This window comes from Echinops telfairi, unplaced genomic scaffold, assembly GCF_000313985.2.
Source record: "Echinops telfairi isolate 266 unplaced genomic scaffold, ASM31398v2 ScPeMD7_7463;HRSCAF=8501, whole genome shotgun sequence".
Taxonomy (NCBI): Eukaryota; Metazoa; Chordata; class Mammalia; order Afrosoricida; family Tenrecidae; genus Echinops; species Echinops telfairi.
The window spans coordinates 4,544,656-4,566,980 of NW_022111363.1; the positions used below are offsets into that span (position 1 = coordinate 4,544,656).

The following is a 22,325-nucleotide window of genomic DNA, read 5'->3' on the forward strand; positions in this document are numbered from 1 at the left end:
TTGAGGGAGTACTTGAGTGGAGGCCCAATGTCCTTCTGCTACCTTAATACTAAACCTATAAATATAGGCACATAGCTCTATTTCCCCATCCTCATATAAATATATTTGCATATGTACATGTCTTTATCTAGACCTCTATAAATGCCCTTTGCCTCCCAGCTCTTCAAAGGAACATTTATGTACCTGATTTCAAAAGTGGACTCATATTGGGCTTGAAAAATAGTTGCTTTGTCCAAATGGAATAAGAATTGATGCATTTGAATCATGGGTTGTGTTAGTCAAGGTGAACTAGAGAAACAAATTTTATAGACACTCATGTGTATAAGAGAGTTTTATATAAAAGAGCAATTGTATATTGAGAGAACATTCCAGCCCAGTCCAGATCAAGTCCATAAATCCAATATTACCCCATATGTCGATACTAGTCCATAAATTCCTCTTTAGACTCTCAGAGTCATGCAATGATGTCAAATGCAGGAAGATCTCAGCCCAGCGGGTGGAAAGTCTCGTAGATCCAGTGGTGGTAGAAGCATCTCAGTGCTGGCGTGGGTCTCCACGTGTATCCTCCAGCTCCAGGACTCTGGCTGCACCAGCGTAGCTCCATCAGGCTTGTTGTCAGTCATGTCTCGCAGGGAGTGAGCATGTGTCCCGCTTCCAGTGAGCGATTTTATCTCCGTGGCGCCTCCAGGTGAGGTCATCAAGCTGCGGCCTGATGACAGGTTAGACTCCACCCCTTCACTGTCAAATTGACAACAGATCATGTGGCTACCACAGTGGTGAAGAACATGAAATATACCATCGACTCCCAAAAGAATGGCAAATCTGTCTTGGAAGGCGTCTATCCTTATAAATGTGGATGGTGACACTTCCTTTCTCATGCTTCGGGCATGCTAGCAGAAGGAGCCAGTGCTTGGTAAAGTAGAGTGTCAGCAAGCAAGAGGGAGACCCTCAGTCAGATGGATTGACACGATGACAGCAACAGTGGGCCTAAACATAGTGACACTTGTGAGGCAGGCGCACAGCCCACCAGTGTTATGTTCTGTTATGCGTAGGGCCGCTGTGTGCTGGAACGCACCTACCCAGAGCAACCAGGATCAGGAACACTTTTCTGCATAGCTCCACTGCCAGCACAGAAGCAGTGCCGCTCAGCCTTTCCCACAGAGAGTGAACTCTAGAGTGCTCGTGAATGGGAGATTGATTACAAAGTCTGAATTGGCCCACTTTGAATGCATTTTTAACCACATGGTCTTTAAATGCATGTGTATTTTGTGTTCAAATGTTCCATCCCATGCCTGCTTTAATGCTAAAATTACTAATTAGCCAGAAGTGAATCTGCAGGAAGATGTATTCTGTCTAGCCTATGGTTTGTAGATCGCTCTTGGCAGACTGCAGCATTTATCCTGGAGGGTCTATCGTCAGTTTGAGAAGCATGCGCTAATTGTAAAAATAAGTTAATTGCAAGTATCTTGTGTGGGGGATAATTGGAAAAAGAGGGAGTTGGAGGCTGGGCATAGAAAAGGAGAGGGAAGAGCAGCAGGGAAGAGTGGAGGCTTTAGTGTGTTGCGTAACTGGGAGCCAGTGCCATTGCTCCCACGCCTGTGCATAACACCCCCTGAATAGCACTGTGCCCCATCGGGTTTTCAGGGATTGACTTTGTCCATCTCCAGGCCTTTCTTCTAAAGCAGCTGTTCTCAACCTGTGGGTCGCGACCCCTTTGGGGGATCGAACGACCCTTTCACAGGGGTCACCCGATTCATAACAGTAGCAAAATGACAGTGATGAAGTAGCAACAAAAATAATGTTATGGCTGGGCGATCACCACCACCATACAGAGGAACTGTATGAAAGGGTCATGGCATGAGGAAGCTTGAGAACCACTGCTCTAAAGCTTCTGGATGGACTCAAACCAGCTGAGCCGACCTCTCAGGGACTTGGAAGTGCAGTAGAAGCAGTCAATGAGAGGAGATGCCCAAAAGAGCGTGACTACATATACAATGTTGATTTAGCAAATATTGTGTAACCTGTGTTTTTACACAATTTTTACGAGGGAGGGAAATAAAACCGACCGATTTCTTAAGCAGTTTCTTAAGCACTCTTAGGTGACAGGATACTGTTAAAAGTCCCCATAGTCCAGAATCTGGTTCTTGTTTCTTATAAGTCCTGAAACACACTGTCATCAGGAGTGTAATCTTCATACTGCTCCCTAGCATCAGACTAAGAGAGAGACTCAGCTTGATGCTGGCGAGCATAGTATTCTAAGCAAAAAGAGCTGTGTTCAACTAGCCTTTTCAAATGCCGTTATATGTGAGTTCTTTCTCCCCTCCCATTCTTAATTTAGCACCCCAAATAGTATGCCATGTACAGGGTCATCTCCCAGCCAGTAATTCCTGAATCCTCAGGGATTCTCCGAGTTCCAAGAGACTTTGTATTGTGAGAATTGAGAGAGAGTGACATGTTTCAGAAGTCAGTAAATCGGACAGTCCCTGAGCTACCCACCTTTTACTTACGTACAACCTGTAGTTAGAAGTTGTGGTAGTTACATAATCTGGTGTCATTTTGCGACTCGAGAGGATTAAGAATGAAGAGGTGGCGTCTAATCTGTCAATCGGATCATAGCCAATGAAGCCTCTGTGTGGGCATGCCCTTCTCCTGAGAATCTGGGAATTCCTGGATTTCCTCCTCGGAGGCAGGAGAGACTCTCTCTCTCTCTCTCTCTCTCTCTCTCTCTCTCTCTCTCTCTCTCTCTCGGCGTACTTCCTGCGAGACATCCCTGAGGAGAAGCCAAATGGACCAACCCTGATCAGCCCTGGGAACTGCAGGAGCCACATGGAAACCCCTGCCAGTGCTGAAATGCTTCTACCTCCACTGACTTTGCACTCGCGGGCCTGTGATGGTCCTGTGTTCAGTGTCATTGCATGTGTTTTCGTGAATATAAAGAGGACTTTATAGATTGGTATCAGACATATGGGCTAATACCAGATTTATGGGCTTGGACTGGACTGGGTTGGGATGTTTTCTCAATGTTCAATTGCTCTTGCATATAAGCCTTTTTCTTAAACACATATGAGTTTCTATGGATTTGTTTCTCTAGTCTACCCACACTAACACAGAAGCCAATGACATTAGAAATTCAAGGTAAATACAGTGGTTCAAAAAGACCCAGCATTGCTTTGAAGCATATGTCAAAAAATATTGTAATTAGTTTATGATTATGTTAGAGATGTTCTAGTGTCTCTGGAAGTATTTATATATATATAAAGTATTTATATATATATACACACATATATATACATACATATAATTATTTTATTGGGAGCTCATACAACTCTTACCACAATCCATACATCCATTGTGTGTCAAGCATGTTTGTACATTTGTTCCCATCATCATTCTCAAAACATTTGCTTTCTACTTGAGCCCTTGGAATCAGCTCCTCTTTCTTTAATATTTTTATGCATAGAAAGTTACAGTATATACTAAGGTGAACATTTGACTAAATGACAGTAAATACAAACAGTACTTCCCATTTATATACAAATCTGACCCAAAGACAGACTTAGGAACAGAACGCTTTTGTAACATGAGGGCTGCTTATAAAGTAGTTATTTGGGTGTTCCCCATCTTCCGCAAACGGGACCGTTTGAGAGTCGCTGACGATCCACTGCGGGAATAAACCTGGTGTCAAGGAGCATGTGTGTGACTCAGTCTTTCAGTCACTCTTCAACTGAAGTAGTTACTTACCGTACACATTCCAATCATTATACATTTGAAACGTTTTTTTTTAAGCTTGCAAAAATATATATTTTATTTATTTTTCTTTTCTTTTTTTTTTAAACATTTTATTAGGAGCTCATACACCTGTTATCCCAATCCATACACACATCAATTGTGTAAAGCGCATTTCTACATCGTTTCTCAAAACATTTTCTCTCCACTTAAACCCCCGACATTAGGTCCTCATTTTTCCCCTCCCTCCCCGCTCCCCCCTCCCTCATCAGCCCTTGATAGTTTATAAATGGGTATTTTGTCATATCTTGCCCTGTCCGACGTCTCCCTTCACCCACTATTCAGTTGTCTGTCCCCCAGGGAGGAGGTCACACACAGTTCCATGTAATCGGTTCCCTCTTTCCTACCCATTCTCCCTTTACCCTCCCTGTTTTGCCACTCACACCACTGGTCCTATAGGGCTCATCCGTCCTGGATTCCCTGTATTTTCAGTTCCTATCTGTACCAGTGTACCTCATCTGGTCTAGCCAGACTTGCTAGATCGAATTCGAGTCATGGTAGTGGGAGCTGGGAGGAAACATTTAGGAACTAGAGGAAAGTTGTATTTACATTTGAAACTTTTATACCTTAAATTACATTAAGTAAATCTTATAAAATGCGGAAAACAGAATGTGTTTTAAATAACATCCATAATGCATTTTTAAATAGATGTTTAAGTTGCGGTAAGAGTATATACTACAGAACACCTGCCAGTTCCCTGGTTTCTGCCCGTGTAGTTCAGTGACATAGGTTCCCTTCTTCATGGGTGCAGCCAGTGCAGCTGTCCTTTCTCAGTCGTTCGGCCATGGAGGAGCGATCGGTGTCTTAAAAGCTGGTGAATGGACATCTGAGATGCAACTCTTGGTCTTTCCTCGTCCAGAGCAAAGAATTGTGATGAAAATCCAAAGCCCAAGGACCAAAGGACCAGTGGACCATGGGAACCACAGACCCCACTAGCTTGAGACAGGAAGCACGAGATGGTGCCTGACTTCCACCAACTATGCAGAACAAAACTCAAAATCACTAAACAACTGGACTTACTGGCCCGATAGAGACTGGTGAAACCCAAGTTTATAACCCCTGCCACTGCCACTGCCACTGAGTGGCTTCCAATTCATACCAAGACTGCAAATCTTTATGGGAGCAGACAGCCTCCTCTTTCTCTTGAGGAGCCTTGGTGGGTTTAACACCCCCCCTTCTGGTTAACAGTCGAATGTTTAACCACCAGCACCCCTGCTCGACTAGAGCTCTTAGTAGCCTTCACACCTAGACCTGAGCCCATCCCCAGAGATCACTTTTCAGCCAGCCAATAAAGTGCACAAGAACACCTGTGAGGACTGCTTCTCGAGACAATCAAGCAAGCCATCAAAAACCAAAAGGGTAGCACTTGACCAAAAACAAACTTCAGAAGGCAGCAAGGGGCCGGAAAGAAGGTCAATGGAAACTGGGAAACCCAGGAGGAAATGGAAGGAGTGCTGTTAGAGTGGGGGGTCACAGCTGATGTCCCAGAGCAAACTGTGTGTACGCTTCTGAGTGGGGAACTAATGTGCTCTGTGAACTTTCACCCAAACCACACAACATGTCTGAAAACCTTTCGCCTACCGCTGTTAGCATGAACACCCTTCCCTGCAAGCAACGGCTTCCTCTTTTTCCCTCCCACGGCCGGTGCCACTGAGAGTCTTTTGGTTTCTATGCATTTACTTATTCCACACAAGTGAGACCATGAAGTATTTGTCCTTCTTTGCCTGACGGACTTCGTGTCGGCTCGTCCAGGTGGCGTCGTGTGGCAGGGTTCCCTTACCGTGACACTGAGCCAGACCCCATCGTATACATACACATTTGTTTGCCCAGGCTCTTGTGGGGGGACATTTGGGTTGTTTCCACTTTTCGGCTATTTATTGCACAAGTGCTGCGAGGAACATTGGTGTCTAGGTTTCTTTCTGTGTTCCTGCTTTCATTTTGTTTTTGTTTTTGGTTTTGTTTTTTCCTGGAATAAATCAGGTTTTTTTAGTGTACCGAAGGGAGAGAAGATATTTTGCTTGGGGTCACATTTTTATCATACACTGTATGAAAATGACAACACAACGTGGGAAATGCCTTCAGGAGTTTTAAGATCATACATGAGAGGGATTTGTGGTTCAAAAACTTGGGGGAAATACTAAGTAACTTCACAAGTAAGTTACAGCTGTCTTTACGTCACGGCCGCAGGGTAACCATGGTTTTCTTGACCAGATTACGAGTCCCTGAATTCTCGTGTAGTTGTCTTCTCCAGGAGAGTCCTCCTGCTCTGGTGCTTCCTGAACTTCGCTGAAAACTTTTATGATGGCTGTAAGTTCTAAGATGTCATTGTTCCACGTGTCCCCGCTGGATAAGCTGCTTTGTGAGGACAGGGACTTTGTCCTGTCCCTTTTATACTGGGAAAGTGTTAGCGGCCCCTCAACTCTTTGGAGACTGTCTTACTCTTACTATCTTCGTGTGTGCAAATCACATTTTAGTTTGGTTACTTTTTAGATCGCTGATCTTGTTTGGATTGTGTTTTTCATCTTTAAATGAAGAGGTTATTTTCTTGCTTGTTTTTTGTTGTGGCTGTTTCTACCTGGTCCAGCAGAAATCCCAATCCCTGTATCTCTTACTACCACCAGACTTGAAAATAAGTGCTTTGTTTCTTGATAAGGAGGCCATACCAGCAGAGTGGGTCCCAGATCTAATCACTGTTGCCTGATGTCTTAGAACACAGCTGAAGAGACACAGAAACATGCACAATGCACTCACGGGGGGTGGGGGCGGGGGGTGTGTGCAACAAAATACCATGATAATACATCTCCATATGCCTTTCCCAAAAGGTGTATGTAGTTTTCGATCTCACACATACTACCCACGCTTCCCCTCCAAATCTGGCCTTCCCTAGTTTCTTCAGCTCCATCAGCCCGACCCTTGCCTCCTAGATGACCTGGTTGACTTTTGTTTTCCTCTCATGATGGAATTTCCTCTTCGGACGGCAGGGCAGGCTGTGAGTCAGTAGCTTTTGGCATTACTTCTCCATTAGCTCCGAGGCAGGAAGTTGAGCCAGGGGTTGGAGTGATTGCTAACGCTGAGAACTTCCCAAGAGCAGTTTTCTAAAGCGAACTAACGCACTCCTGGGACCGCTGCAGTCTGCCTTTCCACCACTACCATCATTCGGAGACCCACACACTGGCCTCTTGTTTTGTTCAATTCCCAAGAAAACTTTCTGTTCCCATGATTTCTAGAACAGTAATATTATGTATAGGAAAGGCCGAATGAGTTTCCTATCTGTCATGCTGCATGTCAGCAGTCTCCTATTTATATTCCACTGGGCGTCTCTGGTTCTTTGGGTTGTTCGTAGCAAGATCCCTGACAATTTGGTTTCACCTCGCTCCTTTTTCGTCCCCTGAGAAACCGAAGGACCAGCATTATTTTTGTCCGTGGTCATGGTCTCCAATTCTCCATTTAAAAGACTGCAGACTTGGGTGGTAAGTCCTCAGGAGCTTCCATATTTTAAAATAGGGAGCGTGTTGTCACGGTGCTTCCTAGGTCAGTTGTTTATTTAGGAGAGAACATTTCCCCACTTCACATTTTCCTCAGCCCAGCCCCTCTTCGCTTGCACAGCCAGGAAGAGAAGCCCAGGCTTCTTTTGAGGAGCTCGGCGCTCCGTCGCAGCTGGACGGTGTTCCTTAGTGGGCACGGCAGACGTGGGAGCCATCCGAAGCCCAGGCCTCGTCTGTCTGCATCTGCTTTGGATTGAGCGCGCCGTGGTCCGCCCGACAGGCAGTGCAGGACATGACTGAGGTGGTGGACCGATGGGGAAAGTTGCTGTCGTAGTTTTGCAGTTGCCCTGACCTTTAGATTGCTGCCACCCGTCCTGCCCCCGTTCTGGTTTCCATCTATAGACACATTTTCTGTTGGTGATGTGTTTACTTCTAGGGATATAGTTTCACCACCCAGGGCAGCCTGAGGCTCCCTTTCTGCCTAGAACAAAGAATTTCACGTTCCCAAATTGATAGTCGAGCTCTGGTATTTAAACCATCCCTGGAAGACAGACATATGGTCCAGATTAGAGGCTGCTGCTGCACGTGAACAGAAAGGGCTAGGAGTTGCCATTTCAGCCGGCAGAGAAATGCTAACCAACAGGGTGTTGGCGATTGGAGGAGAGCCTTCACAAATGGCCCTAAGACCCACTTAGGAGTGAGAAAGAAATGACCCTAACTCCACCCACATGATCTCTCCCAGTGTGGGTGTGAGCATCTCTCCTAACCTGCTCCCTCTGTGTTTCGCTCTGCTCCTCTGTAACCCTTCCGAGCACTCATCTTCCCACTTCTGGACCTGCCGGGCATCCAGCTCTCTTATTTGTCAGAACATCAACAATAAGGGACCTGAAGTATCTTTAGGGGTAGCTTTGTGCCTTTGAATTTTTTTTTAAACAGTAACTGCCCAGTGGTTCAGTTCTTACTATTCAAGTTGATATTTCAAAGTCTTTACGTATACGATAAAAGTATTAGCTGTAAGTAGTAAAGCACACTAGGAAATTTGGGGCACTGGTAGCACACAGGTTAAGCACTCAGCGGCTTGTCAAAAAGCCGGTGGCTCAGACCCCACCCCAAGCTCTGTGGCAGCCTCTTCCACCAAGGTCACCGCCGACGGAGCCCTGTGCGTGCGTCTCCGTCGCGTAGGGCCGCTCGCTCGGGAGTTGGAGTCGACTCAACAGCAGAGGACATTTGAGCAACAGCGACAAAGAAGCTTGTCAAACTTTCGCCCCCAGTGCATGCTTTCCGTAATTTGAATCAGTGCATGTTTATCTGTTTCAGTATGATATCCTGATGATACATATTAAAAATATACATTCTGTATGTTTATAAGATAGGTATTTTATATTTTGTGTATATTTATGTGTGTGTTTTATGTATATTTGCATTTAAATGTATATTTTAGAAACATAAATGTGTATATTCTTTTCCCTTTTGTATTAAGCATTTCACCCATGCTGCCCCATGTATTCACCCTTGTAAATGCGTGTATGCCGAGTAAATATTGCACGGTATACCTAACCTGCCACCTCTGTTGTCGGAAGGGCACAGTAACTCATTTTTGCTATTTTTTTTAAAGGTTAAAAAGTAATTTTTATTGTGAAATATTCCCAGCAGCCGCTTTTTAACATTGGCAATCTGCGCTAGATTCTGCTGCCTGTAAAATGGGCGTCTGTGGTCAGCTGTCTGAGCCCTAGCTATGGAAGCTCACCAGCATGCTCGTTTGGTGCCGGCCTGCGCGAGCCAGGGACGGAGCTGAGGGGTTGGCCAGCATGCCCACCCCCCCAACCCCTGGTTCAGAACTGCAGAGCATTGTAACTTAATCCCTTGAATTAAAACAACAAAAAGCCCAAGCCCACGGCTGTCACGTCATTTTTATTTCCCAAGGGGCGGCTGCCGGGTGAATCACCGACCTTGCGGCTTGTAGTCAAATACTAACTTGGACCACGCCGTCAGGGCTCCTCTGAATATACACTAGGAATTTTATCTCGTCTTCGCTCTAAGCTCCTGTTTTATTTACTTATTTCCACTTATATTGGAGTCATGTTCCTTCTGTGCTGTACTGTTAAATTCCGCCAGCGGTAGAACTTCAACTCGAACTTAGCCCGGCCCAGGACCTCGCCAGTTAGAACCCTCCGGGGCCTCCTGTGCCAGTCGCAGGCTGACCAGAGCAGGGGCAGAACCGGCATGCCCGTGTGCTCTAGGGGAACACGGTTCTGGGGTGTGAGCAGATGCCAAGGGTCTGTAGTTTTAAAGAAGTGATTAGACTCTGTCTATCCCCTGGCTTAGTGCATATGGAATTTGGTTGATAAAAAGGTTATAATCAGAGAGCAAACAAAGTTAGGGGAAAATCAAGAGTGTTTTAGGAGCCCTGGGAGGGCTGTGGGCTAGGGGTTGGGCTGCAAGCAACAAGGTTGGTGGTTCAAACCAACCAGCCACTCGGCAGGAGAAAGAGGAGGCGATCCAGTCCTATAAAAATATATAGGCTCAGAAACCCTGTGTAGCCACATGATGGCAGTCAGTTTGGTTTGGGCTTCTATCTGATAGGTGTGCCAAAATTGTAATCAACTTTTACGTTATCCAACTTTGTGTCTGTGTGTATAGTGCTCCGGGTTTTCTCGTTTGCTTTGTTTTTCCCTTCTCTTTTCTTGGCATCCGTATTTTCTGAGTTAGTCGTTTATCCAGCCTGTTTGCCTTAAGTTAGACATACTGAAGAATAAGAGAAGAATTCTGTATCTCTGTAGTATTGCTCTTTATTGACAGCTTTGCTTTGATTGCCATTAGATTAGAGACAAAAATGAAATTTAAATGATCTATCTATCATGCACACTGTATCTGTCTCTTATTAATGATTATGTTGAAAGTTATTTCACTAATGTAAAAATACTTTAATGATGTGAACAGCTTATCATTCAGACTAATTACCATTGCATGATAGTGATTGTACATATCTTCAAATACTAATTTCTCTTTTAAAATTGTATTTAACTAACCCAGTGGCATTGACTCCATTCTGGCTCGTGGCATCCTTCTAGGACAGAGTAGAACTCCTCCTTGTGGGTTTCTCAGGCTGTAAATCACTATGGGATCACGTGGCCTTCTCTCACTCCTCAGAGTGGCTGGTGGGCCTGATCCACTGACCTTTCCGTAAACAGCCCAAAGCTTATCCCGCTGGTGTCAAAAGTTTGTGGGAAAATGCCATTTTCCTTTATTTCCAGTTTTCCACAAACTTTCTGAAGCCCCCTCAAATATAAAGCCTTCATATGTGCTTATGGTGGTTTTCAACAAAAACTTCAGTGAGATTAATTTTATCACCTCGTTCCCAATTTCTGCCCTCTTAGTAATCTCACCTGTTGCTGTTAGCTGTTTACTGAGTCACTTGATTCTTGGTGACCTTAAAGCTACCGAGCAACACAGGATGTGGTGGCCTGCCTCCTCCTTGTCATGGCTGGCATATTTGAGTCCAGCTTCATGGCTACTGTGCATAAAAATCCAGCTCACGGAGGACTTCTCACGCCCTTGTTGGCTCTCTTCTTCACCAAACATGGTGTCATCTTCGTCCAGTCATGAATTCCTCCTGGTGATGTGTCCAAAGTGAGTGAGTATAATGGTAGTCCATTTTGATCCACACAACTTTCATTGGCTAATTTTCGGAGGTAGCTGTGCATGCTTTTCTTCCTCTATCTTATACTGGAGGCTCTCCAGAAACCTGCCCACCAGAGGCCCTGTTGGCAAGTTGAAACCCTGGTGGCATAGCTTCCATCGTCATAGCAACATGTGCATCACCACCATACAACAAGCTAAGCGATACTGCAGTGAAGCCATGCGAATGGAGGTATGGGGACAGTTAAATAAAGTCAGGCCAAGAGTGGGGCAGTGGTGAGGCTGTGTTATGACCAAAGGTGATCATTAATTCCTACTCAAATTCTGTGTCTCAAGTCTAAGAAAATCTGAACATGTGAGGGAGAAGGAAGAAGAGGAAAGAAAAGCAATGGCCCACGAACCTGCGGTTCTCATCCCGTGACTTCCAGCTGTATCGCATCATCGGATGCTCCTTTGCCATCTGATTTCTTATCACACACCACTGCAGAACTCGTAGTTTACAGTTAGTTATTGTGTCCCAACATTGTTAGCAAGTTAATCTCAAGTGAGGTACCTTTGCTTCTGCACTTCCCTCACCAGCACCCGGAACACCCTTTCCCCTCTCTACCTCTTCGTCTCCAGATCCTGGCCATTCCGAGCCCGTTCCATTTCCTCCTGGGGTCTTTCCCAAGGAACATCTCTTTTATATCTTTCGGTTCTTCCGTAGGCGCTAATATGTTCCTATACCCAATGGAGGGGCCTTCGATATTCGCAGGATTGAAGAAAATGGAGCGATTTTTTAAGGGAGTATAATACCACAGCCATCGAGTCACCTCTGTCTCATAGGCACCCCAGAAGACAAGGTAGAACTGCCCCTGGGTTTAGGTTTCCAAAATGATCACTTTTTACAGGAGTAAAAAGCCTTGTCTTTCTCCCAGGGTGTGGCTGGTGGTTTCAAACTGCTGACCGTGTGGTTGGCAGTTGGTTGGTAACCAACTGTTAGCACCCAGGCTCCTCTGTGGGTATTAAGCTCCGGGAATTAATGAAAGACGTTATGACTCAGAGCAGCTCCGGAGCCCAAAGGAGAAGGCTAGTTGAATGGAAAGACTGCTTTGGGTTCCAGGCAGCTCATCAACCTTCGGTCCGCAAAGCTTTCCACCCCTGCTTTGGGGCCACGTCTGATCCCAGCCAGCGAGGTTCTCCTGCACTGTCTCGCACTCAGTTATTGACATTGGCTCTTGAGTTGGGTCTTTTTTCCTTTTTTCTTTTCTGTTGGTCTACATGTAGGTAACGGAACGCTGGCACATGTCTGTCTGTTCCTCATCAGAGCCCATCCCTCTCTACTTGGACCACATGTGCCTGCATTTCTCTTTTTCACGAACCACACCGAACCACGGCTGTTGTTTTTCAGTTTCCCTCCCATTTTCTTAGCGTGCAGCAAAAAGTGTGCCCAAAGACAAGCAACCGAAGCAACAAAGCTGAGGTGTTTTCCCACACCCTGGTCGTTCCGTCTTGCAAATACTGATTGGGAAGACCTGAACTTTGAAAATAAATGATAGGTTTAACACATTTTCATAAATGGTGCTTACTCAAACACAGATCATTTAAAATCTCAGAAAACAAATTATGCCATTACTGAATATCCTGAACTAGCCATAATTTTAGCTTAGGAGATGTGCATTAATATTGAAGATTCGTGTCAAACACCGGGAAGGAGCCAGTCAGCCTCGAGGGCAATATGCCCTCCACGAAGCTGTCAATGTCTCATCAATAATGTGTGTGGAGCAGGGGCCGGTGCGTAAATCCTGTTAAATTTGTTAACAAATGGATCGGAATACTGTAGTCCATTCTTTAGGGGAACCAGCTTTAATGAAGGAAAATGTGGCGTGGCGGGCAGGGAGCAGCAGGTTTGGCGTGAATGTGCAATGCCTTCGACATAGGAGTAAAAACCATACATGGACTGGCATACAAGAGAGGGGCTTACAGGGTCAGAGGATATTTATGTGTTGTATACAGGAGATCGGAGCAAATAGGTGGGCTTTTTGTTGTTGACTTACTGTTGGCCATTGAGTCTAGGTGTTGATGCCAGCCATTTGCTGTAAACATGCTGTAAAATAGGGACTTCTCCCATGTGTGCCTCTTTAGCTGTCAGACCCTAATCACGTCCTTCATTCTCACACATTTCTCAGATAAATGCCTAGTAGTTATCTAAGCCTAACAGTGCTTCTGAAGCTGGTTCCCTTGGATATTATTTAATTTGGAAAGATTGCCAAATCTGATAGATTAAATAAACAAGTTCCTGCCACCAAGTTTATGCCTTCCACATCCTGGTAGAATAAACACACAGCTAAGTAACCAATCGTAGATAAAGTATATGTGGTTCAGAATGAAAACGCTCCTACCTATTTTAAACTGCTTATTAGGAAAAAAAATCTTAAACCAACTGTTTGAAATTCATTGATTGGCATGTTACACTCTCAATTCAAAATACAGACAAATAAAAACTTTATAATTCTCACTTTGGGCTATCGCAGTCCAATCGCATAAATGTCATAGCCCATAGGTTATAACAAAATCGTTTCTCCTCTGCCCCTGAAAAGAGGAAGGCCACTTATAGAAAAGGACCCAGACGTGGTCTTTAAAAGCTTTAAAAAAAACCCTGAGATTGTACAAGTATAGATTTATAGACCAATAAGCATGTATCAATAAAGAACCCAGAATAAATCCATCCACCTACAGACAACTGATTTTTAACAAAGGATGGAAACACATCAGATGGGGAAAGAGATAGTCTCCCCCACAAATGGTGCTGCAAAATTGGATTTACATTTGCAGAACAATGGTACAGAACCCAGACCTCACTCCATAAAAACATGCTCAAGGTAGATTAAAGATCTAAATGTAAACTTCAGAACTATGATAGTCATCAATGAAAAAAAGCTAAGGACAAGCTTAGGGACCTTAATACGTGGCATAAATATCCTAGTAAACATAATGAAGCGCGCACACACACACACACACACACACACACACGCAGAACAGAGGTCCAACACCTCCTGAAACAAGACACTGTGTATCAATAGACTTCACCAAAAGAGTAAAAAGAGGACCCACAGACTGAGGGGGAAATTGGCAATGACATATCAGACAAGAGACTCATCCCTCCAATCTACAGAAATCCCTTGAACAAGAAAAAGATGAATAATCCAATTTTTAAAATGGGCAGAGGGCATGAACAGGCAGTTCTCCAAAGGCAGCCAACTAATGTGAAAAGGTGCTTGTGTCCCTAGCCAGTCTAGACATGCAAATCAGAACAGCAATGAGAGAGCGCCTCCTACTGGCACTGATAACCAAGCCCAGCAAATCCTAAAATAACAAATGCTGCTGGAAATTCAGAGAAAATGGAAACTTCATTACACTGCTGGTGGGATTGCCAAACAGTACAACCGCCGTGGAAAGTGGCACAGTGCTTACTCAGCAACTGGAAATAGAAATACCAAGTGACCCAGCAATCCCTCCACTTGGTATAAACCGTAAGGAATATGGAGTGTAACATGGACAAGTATATGCACAGCCATATTTGTTGCGGCACTGTTCACAATAGCAAGACTATGGAAGCAGCCTAAGTGCCCGTGGTGGAAGAAAGGATGAATATATAGGCAATGAACACGAGGCATCCTTAGAGAATGATGATGGGGCCGAACCACCTCACAACATGATGGATCCGGAGGACATTCTGCTGAGTGAAGTTAGTCCCAAAAGGACAAGCATTCATGGGACGCTGTCACCCTCTCCCCCCAAGCAAGATCAAGAAAAGGGTTTTCAAACGGAAAGGCAAGACTCTGATGATTGCCAGGGCTGGGTGGGGAGGGAAGGGAAGGGGACGTAATCAGAGGCTAGACAGGTGTTAATTTGGATGAAGGGAACGACAATATCCCAAAAGAGGGAGCTGGAGGGCACAGAAGGGAGGGGGACAGGCCAGCTTTGGGAGGTTTGCTGAGTTACTTGAGTCGTTGAATGCCCTGACGAGGATTGATGTGTAAACCCACCTGAGCCGCAGCAAAATGTTAAGAGGAAAAGGACCTTCTTTCTAGAGTCATCTGCTTTTAGGAGTTCCATTTGTGGGGATTTCTTGCCCACCTCTCCAGCCCTACTCTTTTACAAAAGTTATGTTGTACAGGACTCTGTGCGCAGACTTAATTTGTCATAAAAGCTCATGTAGTTCAAAAATTGTAATGATTTGGTGCAACTTCAAATGTAGTTTCATTTATAATCAACATTTACTAAGTGCCCCCTGAGGGGAAATTGTGTATTGGTTAATAGGAGCAAGTCTGCGCTAAAGGAGGTTTCTTAGGAACTAGGTTGTTGTTAGGGAACTAGAGAAAAAAAGAATAGGTATGTGTTTTTCTAGAGTTAGAAGAGTATATTAGATATATACAAACAACTAAAATTTAAGATAAATACAAAGTCATGGGGAAATACTGGTGGATTTCAACTGCATTCCTTGTGGTTAGCAGCCCAACCCATAATCCACTAACTTAGCCAGAGCTCCTTGAAGACTTCAGAGAAGAGACCTTTATTTTCTTTGATGATTGAGACTGTAGATTTCTCACCAAGTGCTAGTGTTGACCCTGACCTCCAATCATGCCATGACCATGCAGTTAGTCTCACACCTTAGGAGGAGGCATCTGCGCTCGGACCTGTCCCGCAGCCACTGGCAATATGAAAGATGGCTCCAGCGTCAGAAGGTGAGGAGAGGATGATCCACTAATTTTATAGCATTTTAATTTAATGACTCTTCCCGTGAGTCCCTACTACGTATATAAACCCTGTTGGGAATTGGGAGAAATTATATCCCTCCCACTTACAAAGTGATGGAAGATGTTAATGGGTAGTAAAACGAAGAGAAGGCGCATTGGCGGCTGGGGTGTAGAGGTGTGAACACAGAGAAGAGGAAGCCATTGGCAGGTACTTTGAGGGGAAGTCACTTCAGGCTTCAGACAGGAAGTAATTTTGATCTGGACCTTGAAGATGAGTAGCATTTCAAGGGGAAAGGAAAAGGTAGGGCAGAGAGTGGAATTCTCATAAGAAAGGCACATAAACATAGGATATAAATAGTCTAGTGATCCGAGAATGACTAGGGATACTTTGGAAAGGCACAGTGGGACATGGTTTTAAACAGGGATGGATTCCCAATAAGCAAAGTCAGCATGTGCTTAGGACAGTGGTTCTCAACCTTCTTAATGCCATGACCCTTTAATACAGTTCCTCATGTTGTGGTGACCCCCCAACCATAAAATTATTTTCGTTGCTACTTCATAACTGTAATTTTGCTACTGTTATGAATCATCATGTAAATATCTGATTTGCAGGATGTATTTTCATGGTTCCAAATTGGACATAATTAAAGTATTGTGATTAATCACAAAAACAGTAAGTAATTATATATTGTGAAATATTTATTTCTAATGACAAATAAATGAAATTTTGTTCTGAAGCATGGTGTAGCATACAGGGTACTTGTATGTGGGTGTATCTGCATGTAGATGGACCCGCCTGGAGATGGATAGAGGACCGGTGTCTCAGTTCCTAAGACCAATGGAAATATGTGTTTTCTGATGGTCGTAGGTGACCCCTGTGAAAGGGTCATCAGGTTGAGAATCGCTGACTGGGCATCAACAAAACCAGCTCACCAGTATTCCAAAGGAGACGCACGATACCAGGCAGCTAGGACACAGAGAGAAGAATGAACGCTGCCGTGGAAGAGAACGCAGAAACCGACATTGCAGAAACCGACATCGCTGTCAACGCCGAGGCAGGAGAACGTGCTGGCTGGAAAGAAAAGGAGCGCGGGGTCATGAGGGCACCAGAACAATGAACATACCATCGTCATACCACATGCTGGGCATTCTCTCCATTTTGAAGATGAGGCACAGTAGATTTTTGTTTGGAAGCAGTTGATTTTTACCCCCTCCACTGCTCAGTTAATCTATATCTATATATATTTTAACCACTTCTACTTACCAGTGGACAGGAGCAGATAGCCTGGTGCTGTAGTGGGTTACTTGGTGGCCTGCTAACGGCAAGGTCAGCAGTTCAAAACCATCAGCTACTCCATGTAAGAAAGATGAGGCTTAAAGATGTAGCTCCCGTAAAGAGTTACAGTCTGGGAAACGCAGGGGCAGCTCTACCCTGTCCTGTGAGGTCTCTGTGAGTCAGAATCCACTCGATGGCAGAGAAAGACTCTCCAAGGAGCAACTCCTAAAAACAGACCTAGGCAATGATTGAGTATTAAAATGTCTTTCTCATCCATGTTGGGAAGTGCATGTTACCATGCTTTCGGTCCTGGAGTCCTACACTTAGATTTCAGTTGTGTTAGAAAATAGCGCCCAAGGGGGAAACGGGGAAAGAGCTGAGGGAATGCATTTGTGAGTTTTTATCAGAGCGGTAAGGCTGCTCTTCACACACACACCCCACCCCTTTACCTCCCCCCCACACTTTTGTTTCACATTTTTCTACTACCCTACCCAGGATGTCCTATTGTGTGAGACCTTTCAGAGCTATTGGTAGTGGGAGTTGGGCACCATCTAGATCTAATCTCAGACTCATGGAGTCTGGGGTTCTTGTGGTCACTTAGTCCTTTGGACTAATTATTTCCATGCATCTTTGATTTTCTTCACTCTTTCATGCTCCAGAGAGGAGACACCAATACTTGTACCTTAGTTATCTGCTCAAAAAAGCTGTTAAGACCCCACTCCCTACTCATCGAAGTAGGATGTAGAACATGGTCTTTGTAGACTATGTTGTGCTAGTTGACCTTGGTGTCTCAGTTCTGAGATTATGGTCCCAAGTTCAGCAACTTATTCACTCAAGGTGTTTGGTGCTAGCAAGTTTTTATAACTTTGCCTCCTTTATGCCTACTATGTTTGTGGATACGTTTATAGCACATTATTAATGCATATATAGAAGTGTTGTGTTAGTCCGGGTAGACTAGGGAAACAAATTCATGGATACTCATATGTATAAGAGAGAACTTTATATACAAGAGCAATTGAATACTGAGAAAACATCCCAGCCCAGTCCAGATCAAGTCTATAAGTCCGATATTAGCCCATATGTCCAATACCAATGTATAAATTCCCCTTGAGACTCATGAAACATTGCAATGATGCTGAGTTCAGGAAGATCACAGGCCAGTGGTTGGAAAGTCTTGGGGATCCAGTGGCAGTAAAGGCATCTCAGCGCTGGCAGGGGTGAGCTCCACATGGCTCCTTCAGCTCCAGGGCTCTAGCGTAGCTCCATGTGTCTTGTCAGCAAGGAGTCTGTGTCCTACCTCCAGCGAGCTATTTATCTCCTTAGCGCCCCCAAATAAGGTCACCAAGCTGTGACCTGATTGACAGGCTAAACTCCACCCCTTTACTCTTAAGTCCCAGATTGACAGCGGATTATGTAACTACCACAAATGTCCTCTGTCAGACCTGTGTACAGTCCATGCACCTATATAACGCATGTATGCTGTTGACATATGTGAGTAAGAAGAGGAAGGCTCCACCGAATATCAGAAAAGGTGGATTATGTGACAAAGAATCTGGTAATAGAATTGGAGGAAGGGCTTAGGAACAACCTTTGATATGCAGAGGACACAACCTTGCTGGTTGAAAGTGAGGAGAACTTGAAGCACTTGCTCATGAAGATTAAGGGCTGCAGCCTTCAGTATGAATTACAACTCAATGTAATGAGAACCAAAATTCTCACAACCGGACCAACAGGCAGCGTCATGATGAACAGAAAAAAGATTGAAGCTGTCAAGGACATCATCATCTTGCTGGGATCCACGATCAGTCCTCGTGAACGCGTCAGTTAAGAGATCACATAATGCCTTGCATCGTATCTGCTGCACGTGACCTTTTAAAAGAATTGAAAAGCAAGGCTGTTACTTTGCTACTTTGGGAACTAGATGCACCTGACCCAAGCCATAGTATTTCAGTTGCCTCAGATGCATGTGAAAGTTGGACATTGAATAAGGAAAGCTGAAGAAAACTTGATGCCTTTGAACTATGTATTGGCGAAGAATGTGGAAAGTACCTTGGATTGCCTATGGCAGAAGTACAGCTGGAATGCTTCCTAGAGGCAAAGGTGGCGAGACTTCATCTGACATCCTTTGGACATGTGTCGAGAGAGACCAGTTTCTGAGAAGGACTGCAGGCTTAGTAAAGTGGAGGGGCAGCGAAAAAGAGGAGGGCTCTCGGCGAGCTGGATGGACACCGTGGCTGCAACAGTGGGCTCACCCGTAACCACAACGACTGTGAAGCTCATGCAGGACCAGGCAGTGTGTGTTCTGCTGTACACAGACAGGGTCATTATGCGTCAGAACCAATTGATGGCACCTAGCAGCAGCAACAACAACAAGGGGCCCCTTAGGCTTTCATTCTGCCCTGGTTGTGAAGGACCGTAAATGAGAACACCAAGAGATGTAGACTGTTCTGTATGCTGAAGCAAGACCCCGCGTGTTTTTGAGCAAGCAGGGAACGCGATCTGATGTGTGTAACACGCATGTGCTGTGAGTGGGTGCTTAGAGAGAAATGAAGTAGACGTAGGTGATCATCAATGGTGGCAGTCCGGTCAGAGATGATAAAAGTATGACCCGAGATGATGGGCAAAAGAGAAAGAAGGATATGGACTCAGGGTAGACAGGGTGCCACTTTTATTGTCAGCTGTGGGCAGCATGGGGGTGGGGGAACAACTTGAAATGGATTGTAGTTGCTGTCATAAGTGGGCTGGTGAGACCACGAGTGAAGACAGAACCTCACAGGAAGGTCAGATCTTATTTTGGACAAGTTTCTTCCCAGGCAGTTATGTGTTGGAAATGTATGTCCAGACGTTAAGAGGAGTACCAAGGCCATAAATATAAATTGGGGGGAGGAGGGGAGATAATCCTTAAACAAGTGATGTTGGAAGTTTGGGGACCAGAAGAATTAGCCCTGAGAAACTACAGAGCAAGAAAAAGCAGGCAAAATTAGGAAATGGCTTAGTAGAAGGCATCTTGTGTAGAAGGTAGACAGGAGAAAAGCAAACAGCGAGAGGAGGCAGAGTTGTCCACAGGAGATCGAAAACTAGGACAAGATGGAAAAGCTTTAGACAGTAGATAGCATCTCCAGGTACCGAGATCCATGGGGGACTGTGTGCCCAGATCAGAGGGACTTTCTGTGGAGGGGTGAGAGATTTCTAAGCTGTGCCCCATGTCGGCGTTTGATGCTAACTGCAAGGCCAGTGGTTCGAACCCACAGGGAGAAAGGCTGTCTGCTCGTGTAAAAATGCACAGTCTCAAAAGCCCTGTCTGGAGTCGCGATGAGTCTGAAGTACTTGACGGTATCGCTTCTTTTATTTAACCTTCTCAAATCAAAGGATTTCTAAATCAGCGCTCTATCCTTTGGCTTGCCACCCTTGCCCCTTTTCCTCGTATGCTTCCCACCTCGCCCTGGTTCCGCTTGCTATTGTGTCCATTCCGATTCTTGGATAGCCCCTGGGAGTCAGAGGAGAATGGGGCTGGACGGGGCTCAGGGGCTGCCTTCTCAGAAGTAGATTGCCAGGCCTTACCGACGTGCAGCTAAGTGGACTTGAACTGCCCACCTTTTTTGGATAGAAGCCACCGAGTTACCCCTTAGCCCTATCCAGGGGACTGCCTCTCTCTCCCACCTAGCCCTGATGGCGTAGTGACGACCGTTAGGCTGCTAATTGCAAGGCCTGTAGTTTGAAACCTCAGGAGGAAGACCGGGCTTTCTACTCCCGTGAAGAGTTAGTCTTAGAAACCACCGGGGCTGTTCTAGCCTGTCCTACAGGGGTGCTCTGAGTTGCCTGTACTCTCCCTTAGAGTAGTGGGAGGGGGGGTTGACTTAAAGAGAATTGAAGTTAAAATGTAAACATTCTTGGCTCCGTTTGTAAATAATTGTGTGTCCTGCTTCAAGTGCAGGTTAATAGGGAAAGACAGCCTCGCAGTGCTGTGTGGGGTCTGTAAAGCAGTCACGTTTGTGACTGTGTGTCCCAGGTATCTTTGACATCCCAGCTCCTCTTTATCTCTATGGGTGGCGATCTGTTTGCTAAATGTCCTCTTTTTCACGGCCGGCATTTCAACTTCACTTTGGAGACGAGAGACTGAGAGACTCGTGCTTGCCGGTGAAAATAACGCCAGGAATGTGCCTTTGCCTTCCCAGATTTTGGCTTCAGTAACCACTTCACCCCCGGGCAGCTGCTGAAGACCTGGTGTGGCAGCCCCCCCTATGCCGCCCCTGAGCTCTTTGAAGGAAAGGAATATGACGGACCCAAGGTAGACATCTGGGTGAGTAGCTGCCTCCCATCGCACGAGTGACCGACCCAGAGTGGCCCAGGGACGCCGCCTAACGAAGGCTCCCAATGCTGCCTGTGAATTAGGATCTTGTCACGTGTCTTCAGTGCATTGCCTCCTGCAGCTTTCCCAGGGCCGAGCCACGGGGTTCGCACTCCCCTAGGCAGCACCACCGGGCATGGCTGCCTTGGCCATGAGTCGAGGCTGCTTGTTGCTGGCACCCGCCTTCTCCCCAGAGGGCGACCACTGAGAGAGAGCCAGGGTGCGTTACCCACAGTCAAGGTCTCCGAGCAAAAAAGGAGGGTTGCGTAGTCTGAGGAGACTGGGTCTTGACCAGCTCCTGTTTGTTTCTCCTTGTTGATAAAAAGAAAGGACAAAAGGGGCCGTCCCGCTGCGTGTGGCTCACCACCACCCTCTTGCCCTTGCTGTCTTGGCCTCCTTTGTTTCCTCGGGTGTAACTAACCGTCCGTCCTGTCTGTTTGGGACACAGAGCCTGGGCGTCGTCCTGTACGTGCTGGTGTGCGGAGCCCTGCCGTTCGATGGGAGCACGCTGCAGAATCTGCGGGCCCGGGTGCTGAGCGGCAAGTTCCGCATCCCGTTTTTCATGTCCACAGGTAAGGGGGTGCCAGCATGCCACAGTGCCTGGCTTCTTGGGTGGCCAGGCCTGCTCAGTCAGCCCAGGAATTCAGTGATGAAGCCTAACCACCTTGCTAAGCTCCCCTTTGTGACTGGCCTCCCCAGGAGGCAGAAATAAGTGGGGAAGACGAGGCGGGCCTTGGCATCAGAGAGCCTTCCTGTTGTAGGGCTGACTGCTAAGACGGCTTTCTGACCTTCACTGACCTCCTCTCTGTACATTGGCCGAGAGCTGTGTGAGAGCAGTTGCCCGAAGGATGAGTTAGGTACGGTCTGTAAAACTCACCTGGCCCGGCCCGGAGCAGCAGGGCAGTCAAAGTTCCTGCTTCCCTCCTGTCCTACATTGACCCCTGGTACCCTGCCCCTTCTGTGGAGCATTATTTTCATGGGATGGCCACCACCAAGATGAGGTTTTAGATGCCAAGGATAAAGCAGGCTGTTCAAGACGGTTACAACTTTAT

The 22,325-nt window shown here is 45.8% G+C and overlaps 1 protein-coding gene across 3 annotated transcripts in view; it reads left to right on the plus strand.

The window, feature by feature from the left end:
• SIK3 (SIK family kinase 3) overlaps window positions 1-22,325 on the plus strand; it is a 124,452-nt gene that overhangs the window by 53,634 nt on the left and 48,493 nt on the right. For all 3 annotated transcript variants that reach the window (XM_030888381.2, XM_045283638.1, XM_004712797.3), the window contains exons 4-5: window positions 21,101-21,225; window positions 21,722-21,845. In XM_030888381.2, the coding sequence (XP_030744241.1) occupies window positions 21,101-21,225; window positions 21,722-21,845 (249 nt within the window). The remainder of the gene's footprint in view (window positions 1-21,100; window positions 21,226-21,721; window positions 21,846-22,325) is intronic.